Source organism: Ascaphus truei, chromosome 2 (assembly GCF_040206685.1).
Source record: "Ascaphus truei isolate aAscTru1 chromosome 2, aAscTru1.hap1, whole genome shotgun sequence".
NCBI classification, from domain to species: domain Eukaryota; kingdom Metazoa; phylum Chordata; class Amphibia; order Anura; family Ascaphidae; genus Ascaphus; species Ascaphus truei.
The window spans coordinates 272,339,117-272,361,942 of NC_134484.1; the positions used below are offsets into that span (position 1 = coordinate 272,339,117).

General features: G+C 42.2%; 1 protein-coding gene across 20 annotated transcripts in view; it reads right to left on the reverse strand.

Moving 5' to 3' along the window:
* Nucleotides 1-22,826, reverse strand: part of CTNND2 (catenin delta 2) — a 1,535,845-nt gene that overhangs the window by 635,397 nt on the left and 877,622 nt on the right. For all 20 annotated transcript variants that reach the window (XM_075586233.1, XM_075586237.1, XM_075586242.1 and 17 more), the window contains 2 exons: nt 21,713-21,885; nt 3,137-3,701 (listed from right to left, as the gene is read on the reverse strand). In XM_075586233.1, the coding sequence (XP_075442348.1) occupies nt 3,137-3,701; nt 21,713-21,885 (738 nt within the window). The remainder of the gene's footprint in view (nt 1-3,136; nt 3,702-21,712; nt 21,886-22,826) is intronic.

The following is a 22,826-nucleotide window of genomic DNA, read 5'->3' on the forward strand; positions in this document are numbered from 1 at the left end:
TCCCAGCTGTCCCCCCTGTCGTCGGCCCTGAATACTGTAGGTTTATCGACGTGTTAGGTTAGCACTGGCTCGTGTTTGTTTAACATGATCCGCACTATGCCTGTCTTACACATGTACACAAAAAGGAGCACACCTGCGATACCTGAGATATATGCTAATAGGAGTCATTTAAATATACTTTGCATAAACTACAGGTGTCTCCAAGTGTCATTTGAAGGTGTATTGGGGGGATATATGTATGTAGCATTTGGGACTCTAGTAAAATAGAACTCTCTCTTTCTCCAAAACCCATATTTCAGGGTCTGGAGGGAGCTAATGCCACTTTAGGTGAGACCAAAGTAATGCATCGTTAATTCCCTGCTAGATAGAAACAAAAAAAGAACAGCGCAAAAAAACCATAGTGTAGTATATTTAAATAGTTTTATAAAAGATAAAGGTGAGTATTGCACGTACATCAAAAAGAAGGGTTAATAGCAAGACATGTTAGGGACATGTTACCACTCGGCAGGCATAACGGGATACAGGCACCGGGAATTGGACGTCCTCCCTCAAGATGCTGGTATCTGGATGCAGAGTATACAGCTCAGCTCGGTTCACAGCGTTGGGGAACCTTCCCGCGCCTTCACGGAGCTCACAGCAGTTGTTCTCAGGGGTGGATCACCGCGTCTCTTCCTGGTTAGTCCACGTTGGTGTGTGACGTCATCCGGCAGCGTCTCTCAGCCGGTCGCGTCTTTAGTGCGTCACTCCTTGGCGATATGCAGTCGGGCAGTATACAGAGTCCCTTACAGGTCCCGCAATGAAACAAATGTCCCAATATAATGCCGCAATGGGGGTATATGTAAAGAATAAAGGAACGCGCCCTCTCCTACGCGTTTCGTACTTTCGTACTTCCCTGACGAAGTACGAAAGTACGAAACGCGTAGGAGAGGGCGCGTTCCTTTATTCTTTACATATACCCCCATTGCGGCATTATATTGGGACATTTGTTTCATTGCGGGACCTGTAAGGGACTCTGTATACTGCCCGACTGCATATCGCCAAGGAGTGACGTACTAAAGACGCGACCGGCTGAGAGACGCTGCCGGATGACGTCACACGCCAACGTGGACTAACCAGGAAGAGACGCGGTGATCCACCCCTGAGAACAACTGCTGTGAGCTCCGTGAAGGCGCGGGAAGGTTCCCCAACGCTGTGAACCGAGCTGAGCTGTATACTCTGCATCCAGATACCAGCATCTTGAGGGAGGACATCCAATTCCCGGTGCCTGTATCCCGTTATGCCTGCCGAGTGGTAACATGTCCCTAACATGTCTTGCTATTAACCCTTCTTTTTGATGTACGTGCAATACTCACCTTTATCTTTTATAAAACTATTTAAATATACTACACTATGGTTTTTTTGCGCTGTTCTTTTTTTGTTTCTATCTAGCTTGGTGTTTGAACCATTCCCACTGATCAGCAGCACAAAACTTCACCTATCAGGTTGTATTATTAATTTATATATAAGTCACTATTCTCTAGCACAGACCACATTGAGCGCAACATTTTTCTGTTTTCATCGTTAATTCCCTGCCTTACCTATAACAGAGCTCTGTAGATAGGGGTTGTCAGTGAATATGTCTTTTTCATATCATTAGTACTAATGTGTTTTATAGCTAAAGCAAGAACCTGTTATGTTACAGCTGAAAACAGCATTTAACATTGCGTTAGTGAGCTTTGAAGATACCGGTCAGCACTTAACAATGCGCACACTTAAGCATCCTTCATTCAATAATAGAGCTTTGTGGATCTGGGACTTAGTGACTAAAACCAAGCAAGCTATTTCCAAGAGATCTCAGTCCCTTGACTTAACATGCATTGCATTAGCTTTAACCCGTGTGGTGTTGGAAGTGTCTGCTTGTAGCAGTGCAAAGCAGTGTGTTTGTGATACTTACAGCCATGAGGGGTAAACCAAATGGAGACCTCTAAGCAACAAGAATGTGTGGATTACCATTTTAATAATAGTGGGAATATTCTGGGTTGTAATTGTATTAACTTGTTATCATTGTTAACCATCCCCCATTATATTGCTCTACAGTATATGATGGCATCTTATAAATATATACACACTAATTATAACAATAAATGAGACTAAAAGTTTTGCATTCATTCAAATATAGTAGCCTCAGAAGCGCTAAAGGAGTACAAATAATATTGGTTATATGCATGATTAGCATACAATGTTTGGAGAAATACAGAAAGTAAAAGGTTTCTAAACCGATTTTCAATGAAGACTAGAAGATTTATTACATAGTACAAGGGGAGGAATATATAGTGATTTGCTGGAGTGATGGGCAATTAACAGTAATTTAAGCCCTGAGTTGCTTTCTATATACTCTTGCATGTTTCCGTCAGTCATTTATCAAAATATCCTGTCTGGAAAACCCAAGAAAAATGTCACTTTTTTTCAATAGGATTCCTTCCCATTGATAAATCTGGTGCAGTTGTATTGCTCCAATTTTGCCCCAGTTTTGCAGCTGGGAAACTTTGATAAATTAACCCCTTTCTATAATTCAAGTATATGTATCGGAAATGTTGATTACTAATGAATTGTTCTTTTCTATAGTAGGTCAAATAAATGACGTTCTTCAAAACAAAAGCAGAGTGAATTTTAAAGCTGTATTTTGTTTGTCTCCCAGAAAACAAATATCCTATAGTATTTCATTTTACTGAGACGAACACAGAAATGAATACCAAGCATCAAAAACACATATAACACCACCGTTCCTCCCAACACATATTATTGGATCCTGAAAACTGCTAGTTCACAATGACTTGCCTTAATGCTATGAACAGGAAAAAAACTAACTTAATGAAGTGAAGTGGGTTTTTTAGGACTGTTACTGAAAATTAGAGAGAATAAGGGGGGAAATTCTGCAAAGCTTTTTTTTTGGTCCAGAGCAATATGTAAAGTGTAACATAGCATAACTGTATTCTGTTGCATGATCATTTTTAAAAGTGGTAAAAAAAAACTCCCATTATTATCAAATGCAGCTTTAATACCGTAACTTCCATGAGAGCTGCTCTTGCAGTACTTCATGTTATGAGGGCCGATAAACCTGAATGTATATATAAGCACATAGAATAAATTGCTTTACCTGCTAGACTGCCAGGTCTCTGCAAGGTGGCGTTGGCATACAGTTCTTGTGAATGCTTATTGTACTGATCCGAGGTGTGAACTAGGCGTTTGGTAGGGGACAGTGTTGCGTATGTGCCAATGGTTGAGCTTAACTGATGCAAAGGTGAGGAGGATATATTGGACTGGATGGTTGGTGGAGAGGTCACACGTACAGATGAAGGAGAAAGACCTGCAGATGACACAACTATGTTGATTGGTGAACTGGTGCTGTAGGACTTGGCAAGCCGGCTAGGGGACTGCTTTGGTGAGGAGACCCTCTGCATGGTGCTATATCCTGTGCTCTCCGAGGCAGAGCCCACCCGCTGGAGTTTGGTTGGAGAGCCTACTTGATGCATGGACAAGGGAGAGCTTACTCTCTGTGCTGGCAAAGTACAGCTAGAATAATAAAGTGTTGAAGAATGCTGGGAATCAGGCAAATGGAAAGCACTCCCATGGCTTGGCACAAAGGACTCTCTTGACTGGGAGGCAGCATGTGATTGAGAGGGTTCAGATCCAGATGAATGAGCTGCTCTGCTAGTCGTGCCCTGTAGTCAATAAAGAAATAAAACAGAGAAAAAAATAAAACAAGGTTAACATTTTTGTCAACCCTAATGATTCTATGCATGAAAAATAATATACCTTCAATTATGTATATATTTTTAAATACAAATATGAAATGTGTGTTCTATCTTACATACTGCAATGCTGGCCAAAATATCAAGGTGCTGCACATTCTCAAGTGAAATGTTAAGAGCTTATCTGTCAAAACAGCCAGCTGAGAAATGAGAACATTAGACTAAAATCAATGTTGCTCCAAACTTTGTTTCTCTCTCTCTCTCTTCAGTGTATAACCTACATCGGCATGTAGAGTCAAGTATTTAAAATGGAAAACAATCAAGTAATCTATCCCATTGACAGGATTTCTTTTTTTGTAATTCAAGATAAAGGATAACAGTGCTCATAGAGATAGAGAGAGAGAGAGTTTGCTGCTACCTACTGTGGTCAGAAAATAGCTTCTGTATTTAAAAAAAAAAAGGAGAGGAAAGAGTGAAGTAAAACCTGCATCACATCCCTGCTGCTTTAAAGAATCAAGCCTTCGTAGTACAAAGAACTTCAGCAACAGAAATTGAAGCTGTCATCACATGAAAAAGCCCCACAGAAAAATGTCACCCATGGTGTATACTAAATCCAGATCCGCATCTCTAAGTCTCTACCTCCATTCCTTTTTTATAAGCACACTGCAGCTGTGTCTTCCGAGTAGAAAGCAGTACAGCCTCTTATTTATTAACACCAACACAAAAGACAAGCAAAACAGAACTTGGGTGTGGTTGTAAGGAAGAGAGAGAAAAGGAGTCAGTGAAGTTGAGCTTTGGAGAGAGTGATTTGCTTCATTCAATCCCTGGTCAAATTTACATCTGAATTAAAACAGCACATTGTCGGCTACTTCTGTTCAGGAGGTCTCGGATCTTCCTGGAAATATGTGAAGCAGCACAAACTTTGTCTGAAGTCTAATAGTGTACCAAAGGATAATAGTGCAAAAGAAAATCCCCAGCAGATGCTCCCCTACCCGCACACAGCATTCCAATGTATTTCAGAGATCCGTCAGGCTCAGGAGATCATCTTGAACTGTTAATCTGTTATCGTAAAACTTCTCCAAATAAAAGTGCTCAGTGCTAAGAGGTACCTGAGCACGCCAGGCTCGCATGGAGGATTTTCTTAAAGGCTTGACCTAAGGTTTTAAATCTAGAGCATGAAGTCAGCAGTCGGAAATAATAAAACATTACATTATTTTTAAATTCCTATCTCAATGTAAATGTTTTCCAGAATACACTGTATTTATAGCACACGTGGGTCAGTCTTGTGGTCTTTAGTGAACATGATCACAGTGGACTTTACAGTGGACTAGTTCCATCCGTTAGCACATTAACCAATTTTTACGCAGTAAAAGCTAAAGAAAAAAATAAATACATTTAGTAATCCAAAGAGATCTTTCAAGCCATTTTCTTCCAAGAAAATAGTACCATTTCAGTCTCTGTAAGAGCCTTTGTGGAGGGCTTCTCAAGGACGGTTTATCATATAGAGCTACAGTATATTCCAGTTTCTGCTCTACATTTTGTCACTATTATACTATAGTACAAAGGATACCAAACGACTACTATTATGCTGTTCTCCACAATGATGCATTATGATTTATATGATGATTTCTATTTTTTTTTCCATTCAGTCTTTCTTTAGAATGTTTTTTTTTGTTAAGATCACAAAAAACAGAATTTTAAATAAGAAACAAATTCCCTTTTATTTTGTTGTTATTAAAATGTATATCGTTAAAAAATGAGGACCATGTACAAAAAACTCGGGTGCCATGTATCAAAATTTCACACCTGAAAAATGGTGCTAAAATGGTGTAAAAATCTCAAATGAATAAAGAAAATAAATAAAAGCAATGTGATTTTCTCCTTCACAAATCTGGTCCTTTTCTATTACCAGTTCTAAAGCCAGAAAACAAAGAAGGTTAGGAACATTTATACCACTGCAGACCTTGCAGACTTTTTAATGCTAGTTAAAAGGTGATCATACAGAATTTGATACGTACATCACATTATAAAAGTGTCTCCTAATAGCAACTCTCAAATTGCAACCTGATGCACATGGGGCTCACCTGGAGCAGAATACTACAATAAATTAGCATGGCATGCAGTTTTTGTGGGTGAAATTCTCCTATTGATGTGATTTGTTTTTTTGCCTTGGTTCTCACCACATATAGAAGCGGAAAGCCAGTGTCAGTGTTGTAGCTAATAGCAAACTTTCTCCGAGCCTACACTCTCCATGACAATATCTAAATAGACCACCATCCTTTATAGGCCGCAAAATGTACTGTTTGCGGGGATAGTGAACAAATTGCAGAGAAGCCTGTTGGACCACAAGAATAGTAAGTCTAGCTCCATTGAAGCACTATTGTGATGCATTTTTGTGAGTACTAATTCAAGTAGTTTGGAGATTGTGGGTTTTATATTCTTTATCAGTGAATGTAACACTTTTTGGTATTAATAAGGCCTGTCCTTTGTTTTGTATTGTTTACATCGTAAATTGCCAGGCAACCATCATGACTGGCTGGTGATGCAATGTTGCCATGACAATCACTTCATTAATAAAGGCCCTAAATTGTTACTAAATAACACTTTCCTCCATTATAAATTTGGAAGAGCTTCTTAAGAAATATTCTGACATTACTTTTTGAGATGATATTGTGAAATGGTTCAAAAAAATAAGATGAGCATTAAATGTATGAATGAATGCCTCATTATGTAGCTTTACCTGACAGTCATACCTCTTAAAGGAGCAATCCAAGCAATATCCTACGTTTGTTAAATAAATAAGTTCTGTAGTATTAGATAATACTTAATATCTTTTTTTAATTTTAAAATTCAACACTTAATGCCATTTTTAATTCGTTTTAATTGAGCATCCTTTGAATTATATAGCACTTTCCCAGCAGTGCAAGATATTTGTAACACTTTCCTGTTTGTGATCATTTGTTGCCAATATTCCCAGCAGTTTGAGTTGCAAACTGTAACAATAGATAATGTAACCGTAGCCATATAAGAATACATTGTAGCTACTGAGTTACACAGAGTGAAGGATTGATTTGAAACTGAAAAGCAGCCATTTAGTGAACCCTAGGAAACAAGATTTTTATGATCGATCATGGGAGAACCAATCGATCGGCAGCTTAGGCAATTCGTTTTCAATAAAGGTAACCAAATGCTGCATATATTGAAAGAAAAAAAGAAGATTAAAAAAATAAAATAAAATGAAGCTTCTTGGATTGCCTCTTTAAACACAATATGGACTTATAACATTGTAGTAAATGCTGCAAACAAAGGCCAATAACAGTTTACAATGTTTCTATGTTGAAATGAAAGAAAATGTTATGTCGGTCGAATTCTATTTGATACAAATTTTCTGACATTTACCCCACTGCCTTGTTTCCTACAGTAGATTGAGAAAAAGGAACAGAGGTAGTGTGTGAGAAAACAGTGGACATCTGCAATATCTGCGGGTGCTGTGGTGGCACTAAAAAGGTTTGCAACATATTATACTGTTGCATTACTTACCCCTTTTGACTGGTACCTACAAGCAGGGGTGCGCAAACTTCTTGACCTGCACCCCCCCCTGCCCGGCAGCTGCAGTGTTCGCGCCACCCCTCGCCAAGGACTCGGCATCAAATGACGTTGTGTTTCAAGTGACGTCACATCACGTGACCCCGCTGCGTCATTTGATGCCGTGTTGACATGGAGACGCATCGCCAAAGACCCAGCAGAGAGCAGGTAAGTGAGTTACAGGGGCCTCACCCCAGCATTTAATTTAAATGCCCTGGGGCAGAGCGTGGGGCCTCTGTAACTGTCCACGTCCCCCTTAGAAAATCTCGTGCCCCCCAGTTTGCGCACCCCTGCCTTATAGGAGCAATCCATGCAATCACCTACATGTGTTTTTCTTAATAAACCAGTTCTGTAGTATTATATACTTACTACATTTTTTTTATTCAACTTGTAATACCATTTTTTATGAGTTTAAAGCTGCAGTTCCAGCAATATTCTACATGCGTGTTCTTTTTTAAAATAAATCAGTGCTATACTATGAGACAATACTTGTAGCATTTAATTTTTTTTTTAAATAATCAATTTTAAAGACATTTAATATATTTTAAAGTAACAGGCATTTTTGTTCATAATGCAACCATATACGAAGTCACATCCTCTTCCCTTTCTGAAACAACATTACCTTTTGAGTTTTGCCCTCTCTAGCAGTGATCCAATTGAATCTAGTGTCTGCCTGGTCACATGATCTTCTCACAGAACTTCGGCTGTCAGTGCAGTAGAAGATTACCCAATATGCATTTAGTGAACCCCCAGCCGAATTTCAACGATCGATTACAAGAGAATGGATCAATCAGCAACTTAGCAAATCACTTGTCAGTGTGTAGATTGTATTGATGCACATATTGAATTACATTTTTGTTTTTTTAGACCAACATCTTGAACTGCAGCTTTAATATAATGAGCATCTTTTGATTTGTACAGCAGGATTTAACACACTGCCCCAGCAGTGCCAGATCTTTGTAACACTTTGCTGCTTGTGATAATTTGTTGCAAATATTCCCAGCAGTTTGAGCTTTAACTGTAACAACAGATAATGTTACCTTAGGCCGCGCTTATAGTGCTGGCGACGCGACTGGTGACGTCACCCGTCGCCACCCGCAAAAGTTATAATTTTAATTTCAACGACATTGCTAGCGACGGGGTCATTGATTGGTTTACCGACAGTCACATGTGAGGACAGTCTGTAAAAAAAAATCAAATTTAACCCGGTTCCAAATTTTTGTTCGCTCCGTCGCCGTCGCGCTTACTATTAGCGCTGGTGACGGAGTAAATTGTTTTGTTTTGGAGCGACGTCGCGTCGCCGTCGCGGGCACTATAAGCGCAGCCTTAGTAATATAAAAATACATTGTAGCTGCTGAGTTACACTGGATGAAGGATTGATTGAAACTGAAAGGCAGCCATTTACTGAACTCTGGTAAGCAGGATCTTTGCTGATCGATTACCGGAGAACTAATCGATCGGCAGCTTAGGTAATTATCTTAATATATAAAATCGAAAGGTTAGGACTATCTGCGGTGAATGTGATTGGTCCTCGGCCTCTGGCCAATCAGATTGGTGGGTCTGACGTCACCCAACTGCCACTCTCTTCCCCCTCGGCCACACACTCTCTCTCTCTCTCTCTCTCTCTCTCTCTCTCTCTCTGTTCTCTCCCCCCCCCCCATCACACTCACCCTCACCCTCACGGGCGCCCTGCACCGGCTCCCGGACGGAGGGGAAGCGCGGCGCGGCCCTCCTGCACCAGCCGCCAACGTTCACTTCCCTCCATCCCTGGCACTCACTTCCCTCCCTCCCCGGCGCTCACTTCCCTCCCTCCCCGGCGCCCACTTCCCTCCCCGGCACTCACTTCCCTCAGGCAGCCTCCGGAAGGACCCCCTTCCCCCCGCACCCTCCTATACCACTCCCCGGTGTCTCCCTCGCCTATACCGCTCACCTCTCTCTCTCCCTCTCCCTTTGTTCCAGTCACTCCAAAGCCAGCTCTGCACGTTCGCACCGGCACATCCCCATCCCTGGCGAATCTGCGGCTCCGGTTGTTAGTGCGTCACTAGGAGATGGTTTGGTTTTTTTTGGCGCCTTTTTGTGTGCTGAGGTTATCACGAAAATGGCGCCAGAGTGGGTAAGATGGCGGCGCACGCGTGGCCGGGGGGTGACATGCGTAAGCCCGCTCCCCGGCGGTCTCCCACTTCCCCCCACCCCCCAGAGCACGCTCTCTATGGCTCAACCCCCACACGCCGCTACCCTGGCTCAACATCCCCGAGGAGCAGGAGGAGGGCGGCAGGGAGTTGTGGCCGCGCAATAGCTCCTTTGTGCCACCGGGAGTCGGCGGAGGCCACGAGGGGGGAGAGAACCAGTGGCAGCCCGAGGAGTGCAGCATGCTGCCAGGTGAGTGTAGAGGGAGAGGGGGGTTGGCCCAGTATTAAAGGGGTTGCACCCCATATGGCCACCCCCTGACCTCACCAGGGAGGCAAGGGGTTAACTGGACTGCGGTCCAGGAATGTGGCTTACACCTTGTCATGTCAGGAAACTGTATGTTCCCCTGTTCCCATGTTTCATTATAATCCTGTATTTTAATGTTTTAAAGTGCATTTCTGTATCTCCAGTTCTGGAGGTCACAGAGAGTTGATATTTGGCCAATATGTGGAGTCACTATAGGCATTAAAAACTGGCAAATTTCGACCCACTGAGCCCACCAGAATGGAACTTATTAATATGTGTAGATATTAAAGTGTATATGTATGGTATTTTGGATCTGCTCTGAAAAATGCAGACTCCATCTGCTATGCTAAATAGGTCAGGAAGGGCAGCCAGATGATTGAGCCAAAGTACTAATCAACAAGACTCTGCCACTCTAATTGTTACCTGAGGGCAGAGAATCATAAAACTGGAGTGGTTTGTAAGTGTTATGTCTACACCTACAAACAATGCAGATACTTCATTTGGTAGATTGGTCGTCGCCCCTGATTTAATTATGGGGCTACCCATAGAGTCCCTGTACACATGGGCTAATTAGCTGGGGGGCATGGGTTAATCTGTGTCTCCACGTTAGGGATTGGATACAGATAATTGATCACCAATAGTCTGTATTCAATGTTAAGAATTGGGCTACACAGGTATATAAACTGTGTCAACCCTACAGTTTTTAGTTCTTCTTCTGATACCATCTTGAATGTCACCGGATTGCTGGAGAATTGCTAGCTGATACTTCTCCATCCCCCAACCCTAAGTAAGTGTTACCTTCTTGTCTGTTAATTGTACTATATTGCTGTGTTCACCTTATTTAAGGAATAAATATATTTTATTGTATCTAAGCCTCGTTCAGTTCAACCCAGATATTTGGTGTTCATTATATATTGTCATAAGCTACCGTGACAGTGAGGAAATGCAGGGGGAGGAATCCATGCCTTTGACGCCCCCCCCCTGCCTTTGACGCCCCCCGCCTTTGATGCCCCCCTCGGCTTTGATGCCCCCCCCTGCCTTTGACGCCCCCCCCTGCCTTTGACCCCCCCTGCCTTTGACGCCCCCCCTGCCTTTGATGCCCCCCTGCCTTTGACGCCTCCCCTGCCTTTGACGCCCCCCTGCCTTTGACACCCCCCCTGCCTTTGACGCCCCCCCTGCCTTTGATGCCCCCTGCCTTTGACGCCCCTGCCTTTGATGCCCCCCCTGCCTTTGATGCCCCCCCCTGCCTTTGATGCCCCCCCTGCCTTTGATGCCCCTGCCTGCCTTTGACGCCACCCCCCTGCCTTTGACGCCCCCCCCTGCCTTTGACGCCCCCCTGCCTTTGATGCCCCCCCCCTGCCTTTCACGCCCCCCTGCATTTTACGCCCCCCTGCCTTTTACGCCCCCCTGCTTTTCACGCCCCCCTGCCTTTCACGCCCCCTCCCTGCCTTTCACGCCCCCTCCCTGCCTTTCACGCCCCCTCCCTGCCTTTCACGCCCCCCGTCAGCCTTTCACGCCCCCCCCTGCCTTTCACGCCCCCCCTGCCTTTGACGCCCACCCCTGGCTTTCACGCCCCCCTGCCTTTGATGCCCCCCCTGCCTTTGACCCCCCTGCCTTTGACACCCCCCCTGCCTTTGACGCACCCCCCTGCCTTTGATGCCCCCCCCTGCCTTTGATGGCCCCCCCTGCCTTTGATGGACCCCCCTGCCTTTGACGGCCCCCCCTGCCTTTGGCGGCCCCCCCTGCCTTTGACACCCCCCTGCCTTTGATGCCCCCCCTGCCTTTCACGCCCCCTCCCTACCTTTCACGCCCCCCATCCCCTACCTGCCTTTCACGCCCCCCGTCCCCTCCCTGCCTCCGGGCAACGCTGGGTATATCAGCTAGTTTTTTAATAAAAAGGTAATCAATGGCTGCATTTATTAAAAAAATATATATATTTTGTTTTAAAGTACCGCTTAGATTACTTCTTTAAATCTAATAATCTCAATAGAGGATTCTCTTCTATTTTTTCAGCTGCCACCCACTGCACACTTTTCACATGGGACTCGAAGCAGGTCTATAATTGAATCAATGATTTTTCATGCAAACCTCTTAAACAACCACAACACAGGGCTCCTATTGAAAATGTTGTGAAATTAAATTCCTCTGGTCTGGAAAATTTTGCTCCATTCATTGGACTGGAGCTAGAACCTTCCCAAGCAAGGTAGTTTTGCAAAATATGTACGTATGTATGTTTGTATGTATGTATATATTTATTTATATATCACTATCTATGTACATAGCGCTTCACATCAGTAATACATGTGACATAATAATATAAATATGCAATAAATGCAAACAGTGGGTGGCGCAGTGATTATGAATATATATATATATATATATATATATATATATATATATATATATATATATATATATATATATATATAAGTGAAAAAACACAAATAAGTGATAAGTGAAAAGAATGCAGCTCAAAAAAACCCTTTAGTGGATGATCTGTGATTTCCACTTCTTGTTGCAGCACGTCTTGGAAAAGCAGGGGAGCGCAGATTTCAATATGCAATAAATGAAAAAGCAAACATAGTGCAAATAATAGCGCAGGGAGGAGTCCTAATGAAATGACACTGTTTAGTGAAACGCGTAGAGTCGCTGAGAGTGACGTCATCAGCCAGTACCCGGAAGTGTACCGGTTGCCTCCCCGCGAGAAGACCTGTGTTCCCCAGTGAATCCACCACAAGAGCTACACGGATCCCATTGACGGATGCCAAGAGAGACCTTGGAAGTGTATGACGCAGAGGACACAGAGGTTCCCCGTTCTGGCCATTCCACAGGTGTGCTAGCCGACTCTGACGGCCCCCGCGGTCCAGAGCGTGGTATCCGAGACGGAGGAGACTGGAGCTGGTGATATCACCCGTTTTTTATGTGCCCATTTGCTTTTATGACACTGTAAGTGATAATTTTATTGCGTGTATAAAGGTATTATATTGTGTTACGCTATGGAAGCCTCTCTTTCCTTTCTATAATCCTTATTGCTGAGGTTGCTGCGTATGCTGCTCACATTTCACCAATTATCCAGTTGTGGGGTTCATCTACCATTCACAGAGTCAAGTTATTGCCACTGATCTCAGACATGACTGATTATATTTGACACCACGTGAGTCTCTATTCAATAGATATAATCACACCACATCGTTTGAATCAACTTTATTTGCACTATGTTTGCTTTTTCATTTATTGCATATTGAAATCTGCACTCCCCTGCTTTTCCAAGACGTGCTGCATAATAATATAACACATAATGGGAATAAGTGCTTCAGAAATAAAAGTAACATTAGAAAAAGGAGCCACGAAGAGCTTACATTCTAAGTGGTAGGTAGGAAAAACGGGCAGAGACAGTAGGAGGGTGTCCTGGTAAGTGCGTCTGCAAGGGGTCAAGTTTGATGTAAGAGGTGTATACTGCTGCGGCCGAGTTTATTCGAGCATTTGCCCGTTCTCGGCCGCAGCAGTAACCTGGCGCGCGCCGGAGGGTGCCGGGCGCGCGCCGAAGCCTCGGAGGAGAGGCCCGCCGATCGGGGCTTCCCCCTCTCCTCACCGGGTCCGCCGGGTCCCCCGGAACGTCCCGCCGCCGTCCTCACATCCGGGCGACACCAGGGCTCCCTCGGGACGCGTACAGGCGGCACAGGCACCCGATGACGCGTGACCGCGCATCACGCTGAGGGAGTGCGGCTCGCAAGCCGGGACATATCCCGGCTTGCGGAATGAGCCGTACTCAAATAAAGTGTGCCGCCTGTGTAGTATCAGCCATGGAGCTACTCATATCCCCAAATATTGAATAGGGACCATTGCTAGATCCTTGCGGACTGAAACCTTGTTGTCATTTTTTATCATATAACAAATGTAACTTTTACTTTTTGATGATTTATGGCATGCAGAATATCTTAATTTTTACATGTGCATAGGCTGTTTACGCTTTCAAAAGCACTTATTGGTACACTTCACTTTCAGTGTACACTTCAGTTTTTTCTTCTGTTTTCCTCTGGGTGTGCAATTACTCTTCTTTTTTGTTCTAAATCTTAAGTTTTGTCTGCCACATGTCACAATTACGTGGCCTATATAGCAGTGGTTCTATATTTCTATAGTCTCAATGCTGTCCTGCTGCTTTTATAAATGAATAATTTTCTTGTTTAAAAGTTATACCGAATAAAAAAAAGTTGAACACACATATGCCTATCTCTTGATATTTATCTGTGAATTATCCTTCTAGTTGCCCAACCAAAGTTAGTATAGGATTTGTTATACCCACTTGTTCTACGTAACAATGAGCAAGGAAATATAAAATATCAATCTTTCATTCACACACTGCAGCACAATTGCTGCTAATTCAATGCTATTGCAACATGCTGACATCAAAAAACGTAACTTTACATTTTAAACAGGTTATATAGGGGAAAGGGTATGGCCTCCTGTAAATATACAGAATGTCAATTTTTCTGTGACACTTTGAGCTTCCATCCTTATGTTTAATACATTTTTGTGCAGTAGTTTCCTGTTACAAGACTCAGTGTTTCATTGCATTGCTGTCATATTTTTGTAAACACAGGTTCACTTAAATGGTTAAAAGGGTCATTTATCAAAGTCAAAGTATCTTTAATAAATTGTATACCATTTTTTGGGCCCCAGTTTTGCCACCAGAAGACTTTGATAAATGACCCCATAAAATGGAAAACAGAATTTTTTTTCAAAACTTGTGCCAAAAACATTGCACCAGATTTATCAATGAAGAAAATCCCACTGGGAATGTTTTTTCTCGATAAATCTGTACGAAGAAAAATATGCACCTGTACCATAAAGAAAGATATGATCTTTCCTGAGGAGGAGCTAAAATAAACACTGAGGCCTTACATTTTGGCTTCTAACAAAATTTGACAATCTAGATACAATGGGACTCCAATGGTACAGGTTACCACACCCATTCCGGCATTAATGCCCAGTCAAATCAATGGGATTTAACACTGGAACATGTGCGATAATCCGTACCAGCACTTGATGCATGGGCCCAAATGTATTTATTTTTTAAAAGTTAAATCAACAAACCGTGTTGCTTTTTTTTGGGTGTGTACAGTATATTATATATAGTGCCGGACAGAGACTTTATTGCGCCCAGGATTGCCACAAAATGTGGCGCCCCTACTCACTGCGGCAGGTCACCTCGCAGTCGCCACCATCGCCTCAGGTCACCTCGCTGCCTTGTTTAAATGTTCTTAGTCTCCCCAGTCGCAGGGCACCTCGCGCGTGCCATTTGTGTGTGAGCGCGCACACAAACAGGACACTCAGCTTGACCACCAGCAGCCAGGACATTTTTACATTTCTACGTGGAAGTGTCATATATGAGTGCATGCTGGCTGGTCTAATAGATGAGGCACTCTGCCACATGGTATTGTTGGCATGACGCAGCATGCAGTACTGAGAACCACCTACATAGCAGGGACATCTCACGATGGTATGAGAGTGCGCAGACCTCTGTTGTTTTTGAACCACTTATTGTCGGTCCCCCTGGAAAGTACCTCTTAATCCAGTACAGTATGTATTTTATATATATATTGTAACATCGCCGGAAGAGATCAGTGTATCTCGAAAGCTCGCACAAATAAAAGCATTTCGTTAGCCACAGAACGGTATCATCTATTTATTTTTTGATTATATATATATATATATATAGATATACAAAACAGGGAAAAAGTATTTCAAAATTAGCACTCGGTATATTATTTATTTATTTATAAAATATTTTACCAGGAAGTAATACTGTACATTGAGAGTTACCTCTCGTTTTCAAGTATGTCCTGGGCACAGAGTTAAGACAAATAATACATGGTTACAAATACAGTTACATAAATGAACAGGGTATACATTATATACAAGACATTGCATGCACAGTTAAAGAAAATATATATTATGGGCGTATGAAACAGTTACAGACCAGATTAAAATGTGTGACAGCCTTCGATTTGAAAGAACTTAAACTTGTGGTGGATGTAAGAGTCTCTGGTCGGTTGTTCCAGTTTTGGGGTGCACGGTAAGAGGAGGAGCGGCCGGATACTTTGTTGAGCCTTGGGACCATGAACAGTCTTTTGGAGTCTGATCTCAGGTGATAAGTGCTGCAAGTGGTAGGGGTGAGGAGCTTGTTCAGATAGCTGGGTAGCTTGCCCATAAAGAATTTAAAGGCAAGACAGGAAAGGTGAACTTTGCGCCTAGACTCAAGTGATGACCAATCTAGTTTTTTAAGCATTTCGCAGTGATGTGTGTTGTAGTTGCATTGGAGAACAAAAGACAAATTGAATTGTAGAGGGTGTCAAGTTTGCTAAGATGGGTTTGAGGTGCCGAGACATATACTAGGTCTCCATAGTCAATAATTGGCATTAGCACCTGCTGTGCGATATGCTTTCTGACCAGGAGACTTAGAGAGGATTTGTTTGTAAGGAATCGGGGGCCACGCCCCTAGCGGCTTGACCCCTCCTTACCCACTACCAGTACTGCAGCGGCTGCTGCCCCTGCCCCCCGTCGCTACCCATGCCGCCGGCCAGTGCATACCTTGAACTCTGCCATCGCCATCTTGGATTCTGGCACTGGTGTTGCAGACTCTCAGCTGTGCTCTACTACTTCCTAGTCTCTCAGCCACTCACGAGCAGCTCCTCGACACGCCTCCGCCATGCCTCTCGTCCGGATTGGCCACTGTCGCTTTAAATATCCTGCTTTGCCTTCACATCCTTGCTCTGCATAGCTCCTTGATACCTGTGGCCTGGAACCTGTGTCGTGCTCTCTTGTGTTTATTCCTTACAGCTACTGACCCGGCTCATCTGAATACCCCTCTGGCTCCTGAACTCAGCTTTCCTACTGACTACTCTAAACTCTAAGACCTCGGACTCTGCTACGGATTTAGACTACGGAACTTTCTATATGCTCGGACTCGGCAAGTACTTGACCATTCTTTATCTACATCCAGGCCTGGCTACGCTACTACGCCACATCCCGGACACGCCCCCTCTTCTGTCGGTGCATATATTCTACATCTCACCTCAGTACAGGGTACTGGTCTGGTCTGTGAGCTGCACAGCGTGACATTGTTCCTGTAAAGTACCCCTAGTTTGGCATTGGTCTTAGTTGTCAGGGTATCAATGTGCATCCCGAACGTTAAGTGGGAGTCAAACCATATGCCTAGGTATTTAAAACTAATGACAGGGGTTAGGGTGGTGTTAGCGTTGGTTCTAATCTGGAGCTCAGTCGCTGGAAGCTTTAAAAATGTAGTCTTGGTCCAAAATACCATTGTTACAGTCTTGTTAGTGTTTAAAAACCGTTTGTTGTGGGAAATCCAGTTTTCAAGTCTCAAAAAGTCAGACTGACGTGTGTGTTGAAGGTCGGAGAGGCTATGGCTGTGTGCATATAGGATTGTGTCATCTGCATACATTGAGGCTTCCTTACAAGCTGTGGGAAGATCATTGATGAACACTGAGAAGAGTAGGGGCCCCAGAACAGAGCCTTGCGGGACACTACAGGTGATATCCAGGGGGTTGGAGTTAGAGCCTGAGATGGACACATGTTCGGATCTACCTGATAGGTAGGACTGGAACCTGATAGGTCGCCCTTTTCATCCACCATAACTTAAAATGCGTATGAGATATATTATCTGAGTCAATTTTGACTTTTGGCTTTGTCTCCATGAGGGTATGTTTTTGGAGGATGTGTCAAGCTTTGTAATTAACAGGGGATCCATGCTCTATTTTAACAATTTCTGTGCTTTGTTTTAAACCTTTGTTCTGTGACAATATATCAATAAATATTATGTGATTTGTACTTTCAAACATACTAGAGTGCTTTTTTAGGGCCCTTTTTTTCTCTCTTATCCTATTTAACTGCCCTTATAGCACCACCGACATATCACTGTACAGTATATTGGATTAATCTAGTGTCGGTATTTAATTGTACTTATTTTCCTTGTGGATGCGGGGTCCCTCCTTTTTCTCTTGCAAAATATATATATATATATATATATATATATATATATATATACACGTTTGTGTGTGTGTGTGTGTGTGTGTGTGTGTGTGTGTGTGTGTGTGTGTGTATGTATGTATGTATGTATGTATATATATATATATATATATATATATATATACATTATATATATAGTGATAGTCACTATCTCTAGGTGCTTTAATAGTGCAGAAAGTGTGCTTTCCAGTCTACAGGGAGTTAACCTCCCCTGGAAAAGCTAGCAGCAGCTGCAACTAATCAACAGCAGCACTCCTGATTGAACAGCAGGTGGAAAAGGCAGACTGAGATCTGCACACAGATCAATTGCTTACACAGAGAGACTGCTTTCCCCAGAGAGAGGGAGAGAGAGATGTCTCCCTAGCCAGGAGGAAGCTGGCTGTCACAGTTCTCCAGGCCTGCTGGATGTTGGTCGCAGAGCCTGCTGGGACTGCCTGGGTTGCACACTCAGGAAGAAGCAAGGACATGAGTCTGCTGTGGAAGCAGGGCTATCCTGTCCAGGACATTGGATCCAGAGGGATTTCCTGGACTTTCTTGGGACTGAGTCCTAACAAAAGATAAGGACAAAATAATGTATATTTGGGGTGCCTAAGGACTGTTGATATTGTTGCTAATGTGTGGGTTATTTAAAGCTGGGAACCAGGTTAGTTGGCCAGCGAGATAGAGAAGTTTATGATGTGAGTCAGTCTCCTGATAGGAGTAGGCTTTACTTATATGATTTGTTTTTCCTTAAAGGGATGGTGTGCCTATTATTTGTTATTTAACCCCTGTAAATAAACCCTGTATAAAGAAATACTGAGTTTCCTGTCTTAATATGGGACACAAGACCCTGCAACGTGACAGCGTTATATATATAATATCTCCACATAATATCTCCACATACATATACATACATATATATATATATATATGCAACAGATTGCCTTCCCAGCAGGGAAAGCAAAGAAAGAGCACTCAGTAGTATGTAGCAAAAATATTGTATTCAAACAACATAACAGCACATGTGTAAACCAACATTTCGGTCCACTAAGGACCTTCTTCAGTGAGGTGCTTCCCTGCTGGGAAAGCAATCTGTTGCATATACTTGTCTTAAGGAACATGCACCTGATGATTTGACTCTTTTGCTTGGAGTGCCAGCTGTGCTCTATCTATCTATCTATCTATCTATCTATCTATATATATATATATATATATATATATATATATATATATATATATATGACAGAAGCGCATGCCCCATAGCATAATTCAATTTAATAAAATAAATGTCTGGAGATAAATGTTAAAATTCACACTAACAGGTGTAGATAGACTAATTGTGTTAGGAACAACCTGGTGACAGGTAGGAATGATACAAAAAGCGACAGAGAAGCCCAATGCTACATCCAATATGACAAAAATACACAGTAAAATGAGCTTGCTGGGGTTCTGTGTGTTGTTTGTTAGCAGGTAGAAATGAACAAGCTGTACTTGAACCTGGATCCCAGAGTGTAGATGGAGAGGCATGTGTGTAAAACTTCACCAGCAGAGTCCTGTCGTGCTGGCGTAGCTGAAAAAAAACGCCTCCTCAAACTCACGGAACTGAATGGAGACAATACGACGCTTGTGCGCCTGCACTTTGGATATTGTGGACACTGTTCCGTGGACTCTCACCACTGGTGCTATCAGTGCCCCCGCAGTGCGTCCAGTTGCATCTCGCTGTGGAATCCATCTGGGTTGTCCATGGCTAAGGACATTTGGACACAGGACTCTGTTGGTGAGGTTTTACACATATCCTCTCCAGCTGCACTCTGGGATCCAGGTTCAAGTACAGCTTGCTAATTCCTACCTTTACTCAGGTTGTTCCTAACGCAACTGATCTATCTACACCTGTGAGTGTGAAATTTATTGTTTATCTCCAACCATTTATTTTATTAAATTGAATTAAGCTATGGGACATTCACTTTTGTGTTTTGTCTTCTATATTTTCCGTGGAATGGATTATGCTCACAAGTTGAAAGGAACGAAACGTTGTTCTTGTTCAAAAAATTCCTGAATTCTAACTTTTTATATATTATTTAACTTCGGTGCACCAAGGTAGGTTTCCCCATTTAATACATGAGTGCAGCTTTTCTAGATGATATAGAAGGCACAACAACAGAAGGCACAACACTCCACTGTAGAAAAGTTATTGCATGGGTGCAATCCACATAGTAATGATAGCATTGTCAGGCACTCCAGAGCTGTGCATATAGTGCATAAAGATTTTTATTTGGTCAACGTTTCGGTTCTCTATGGAACCTTTCTCAAAAAAAGTAATTACAAAGGAAGGCTTTACAAACTGTGTATCTGGTATAAAATAAATCAATTGTATGCAACAATATTGGTTGTGATTAAAAGAAATAAAAACAAGCGGGACATGGTTGGGTTGGAAAGGAGCATATACTTTCATTATTTGTGGGCACATTTGAGTGTAGATTGCCAGTTCGCGCACAGCTGGTGGATGATAATATTCCTGGGAAATTTGGTGTACAATAAAAATGTCATCATGGTGATCCTAAGAGATTCTTCTGCCTTTAAAAAGGTACAATCCCTGGTAGCTGACAAACATATAATTTAATAAATAATTCACCAACATCCAACTTCCATAAACACATGTAGCCATGCTTAAGGCAACTATTTGGCTGCTATTGTTTATTTTGGAATTAAGCACAGATTTATTTTCTTTGGACCTCTGAATGGGGTGTCTGTCAGTCCAGTGTTTCCTCTACTCTCCCACCTTGTCCTTATTTGGCAGTCAATAAATGTAAGGGAGAAAGATAGAAGCGGCTTTGCCTAATCAAACTCTTGTTGAACACAAATTAACATCACACAAATAGAAGTGTGGTGCTATTCAGTGTGTTGGGATATACAGTATCACAATATACTGCGCCAACATTGCTATTGAATTATATGAAAACGGTGATATTCTGAGTTACACTTGTTTATGTTGTGTTTTAATGGAGAATAATATCAGCATCCTAGTCTCTTCTTTACAAAACGATGCTCAGGACCCCCACTCCTCACTTAAGCTCTCTCAATCTCTACGAGGAAACAGAAAGGCAGCTTAGAGATCAGACTACTGCCGCTGTGTTCTAGAATAGGCACACAGGTTTGAAGTCACTACACAGCTACTAAAGTCAGCAATCCATGCTGCTCATTTTTTTTTATTACATTGCTTGAACCAAGGGGTTAGCTGCCTAGTAAGAACTGCTGTTGTTTTACCACTAGAATTCGCGTAGTTCTAGAGATATTCGCCTGAATTTTCAGGAGCTTAACATGGCTATTGACAGAGAGCTATCTGCAAACGATTTACTAACTGTGAACTACAGTATGAGCGGGCCAGCAGACACCTGAGAAGAGGGCATATGCCTTGTTCTTAAATAATAAAATGTTGGGTGTATTTCAGGGCATAGGAGATCCATTTGTTCAAATCTCACCAAAATAAGAGGGAAGAGTAACAGACTGGCTGCTTTATTAAATAATCAATGGGGTACCAAATATACACAATGACATTGGGATGTCAGTTAAAGACAATCAATGTTATGATTACTATCCTAGTATGGCTAACCCTATTGCTGCACCAAGACCACTTTGATTTGCACAATTCTCCTAACAACTAAAGGATACATATTTTAAAAAGCTCTGTCTCCAAACAACCTCTGCACACTTACATAATCTCCCCAATTCTTCTTTTCCTGGTATAACCCTGGCTTGATGAGTGGGACCTCTTACATAACATTAGATATTTCAGAACATTACCTGTCCGAGCAGGTCTAGCTTCAAATGCATGTGCAAATTCTTGCACAATAATATAGCCAAAAGTAATGCAAATATGTGCAGCTGTGTACAGTTTTAACATTGGAGCAATGAAGACACTGTACTTGTCCACTTACTTGGTTGTAGCTCTGAATGGCAGTCCTGGCTTGATTGCTGCGGCTTGGGAACTGCAATGCTGATGTCTCACCCAATGCAAGGGTCTGGTTGCTATGGTAGCTTGATGAATACTGGAAAGACCCTTCGGCTTTAGAATTGAGCTGAAGTGAACTCTGGGATAGGAGGCTGGGCCCTGAGTTAAGGAAAGTAATTTGGAACAGTCAGTACTGGCCACAGTGATGCAAAAAGAAAACATGGATTTATTAAAAGAAGTCACACATGGTTACACAAGTTAACAATTCATTGATTTCAGTGATTTCCTTTCCATACATTTGTAATCAGGTCACATAAGTTATGTAATTATTTTAGTGCTTTATTTAAAGCAGCAGTTCATGTTGTGGATCCATAACCATACTGAAGATCACTGTGCTCTGAAACACATATTCACTTATTGCATCTGCTAGTTCTACTGCTTTCCTAGAAAAACAATAGAGGAATTCAAACACCATGAAGTGCTTTTGCTGGTAACATAGTTGGGCACTAGACATAATTAACTTTGTGACTTGCATTTATATACAAAAATACTAGTATCACAAGTACAATGCACAGTCTTAAGGTAGTGGTAGAGTCAGTTTATACCCAACACAATGTGAATTGTGTCACCCTAATAAGAAATCATATTTGAAAACACGATCATAATAATAATAAAAACAAATATCAATCTGAAGTACTTGTATCCTTCTTTCAATAACATAGAGATATAGCAGACGTTACTACCCCAGTTAATGCCAAATAATACTTTAACCATTTTTAACAATAGCGTTACTGTTAAATAACATTTCAGCGTTAATGCAAAGCATTGTGTTAACAGGATCAGTAACATCTGTAACATCTGTACCACTAGTGAACTGAACCAAATTATTTCACTGCACCCTCTCTTAGTGACTAATTATGTGAGTACCTGCTGCCAATTATAACCGACTGTGAGGAAAAATGAGAAGCAAAAAGACAGACGTTGGCACCAAGTTTACAGCATAAACAACATCAACCAATAATAATAAGCAAACGTTTAAAACAACATATCTTTACAGAGTTTAATTGTTGTGATTAGATTTGCTCTGCAGTTTCATATGT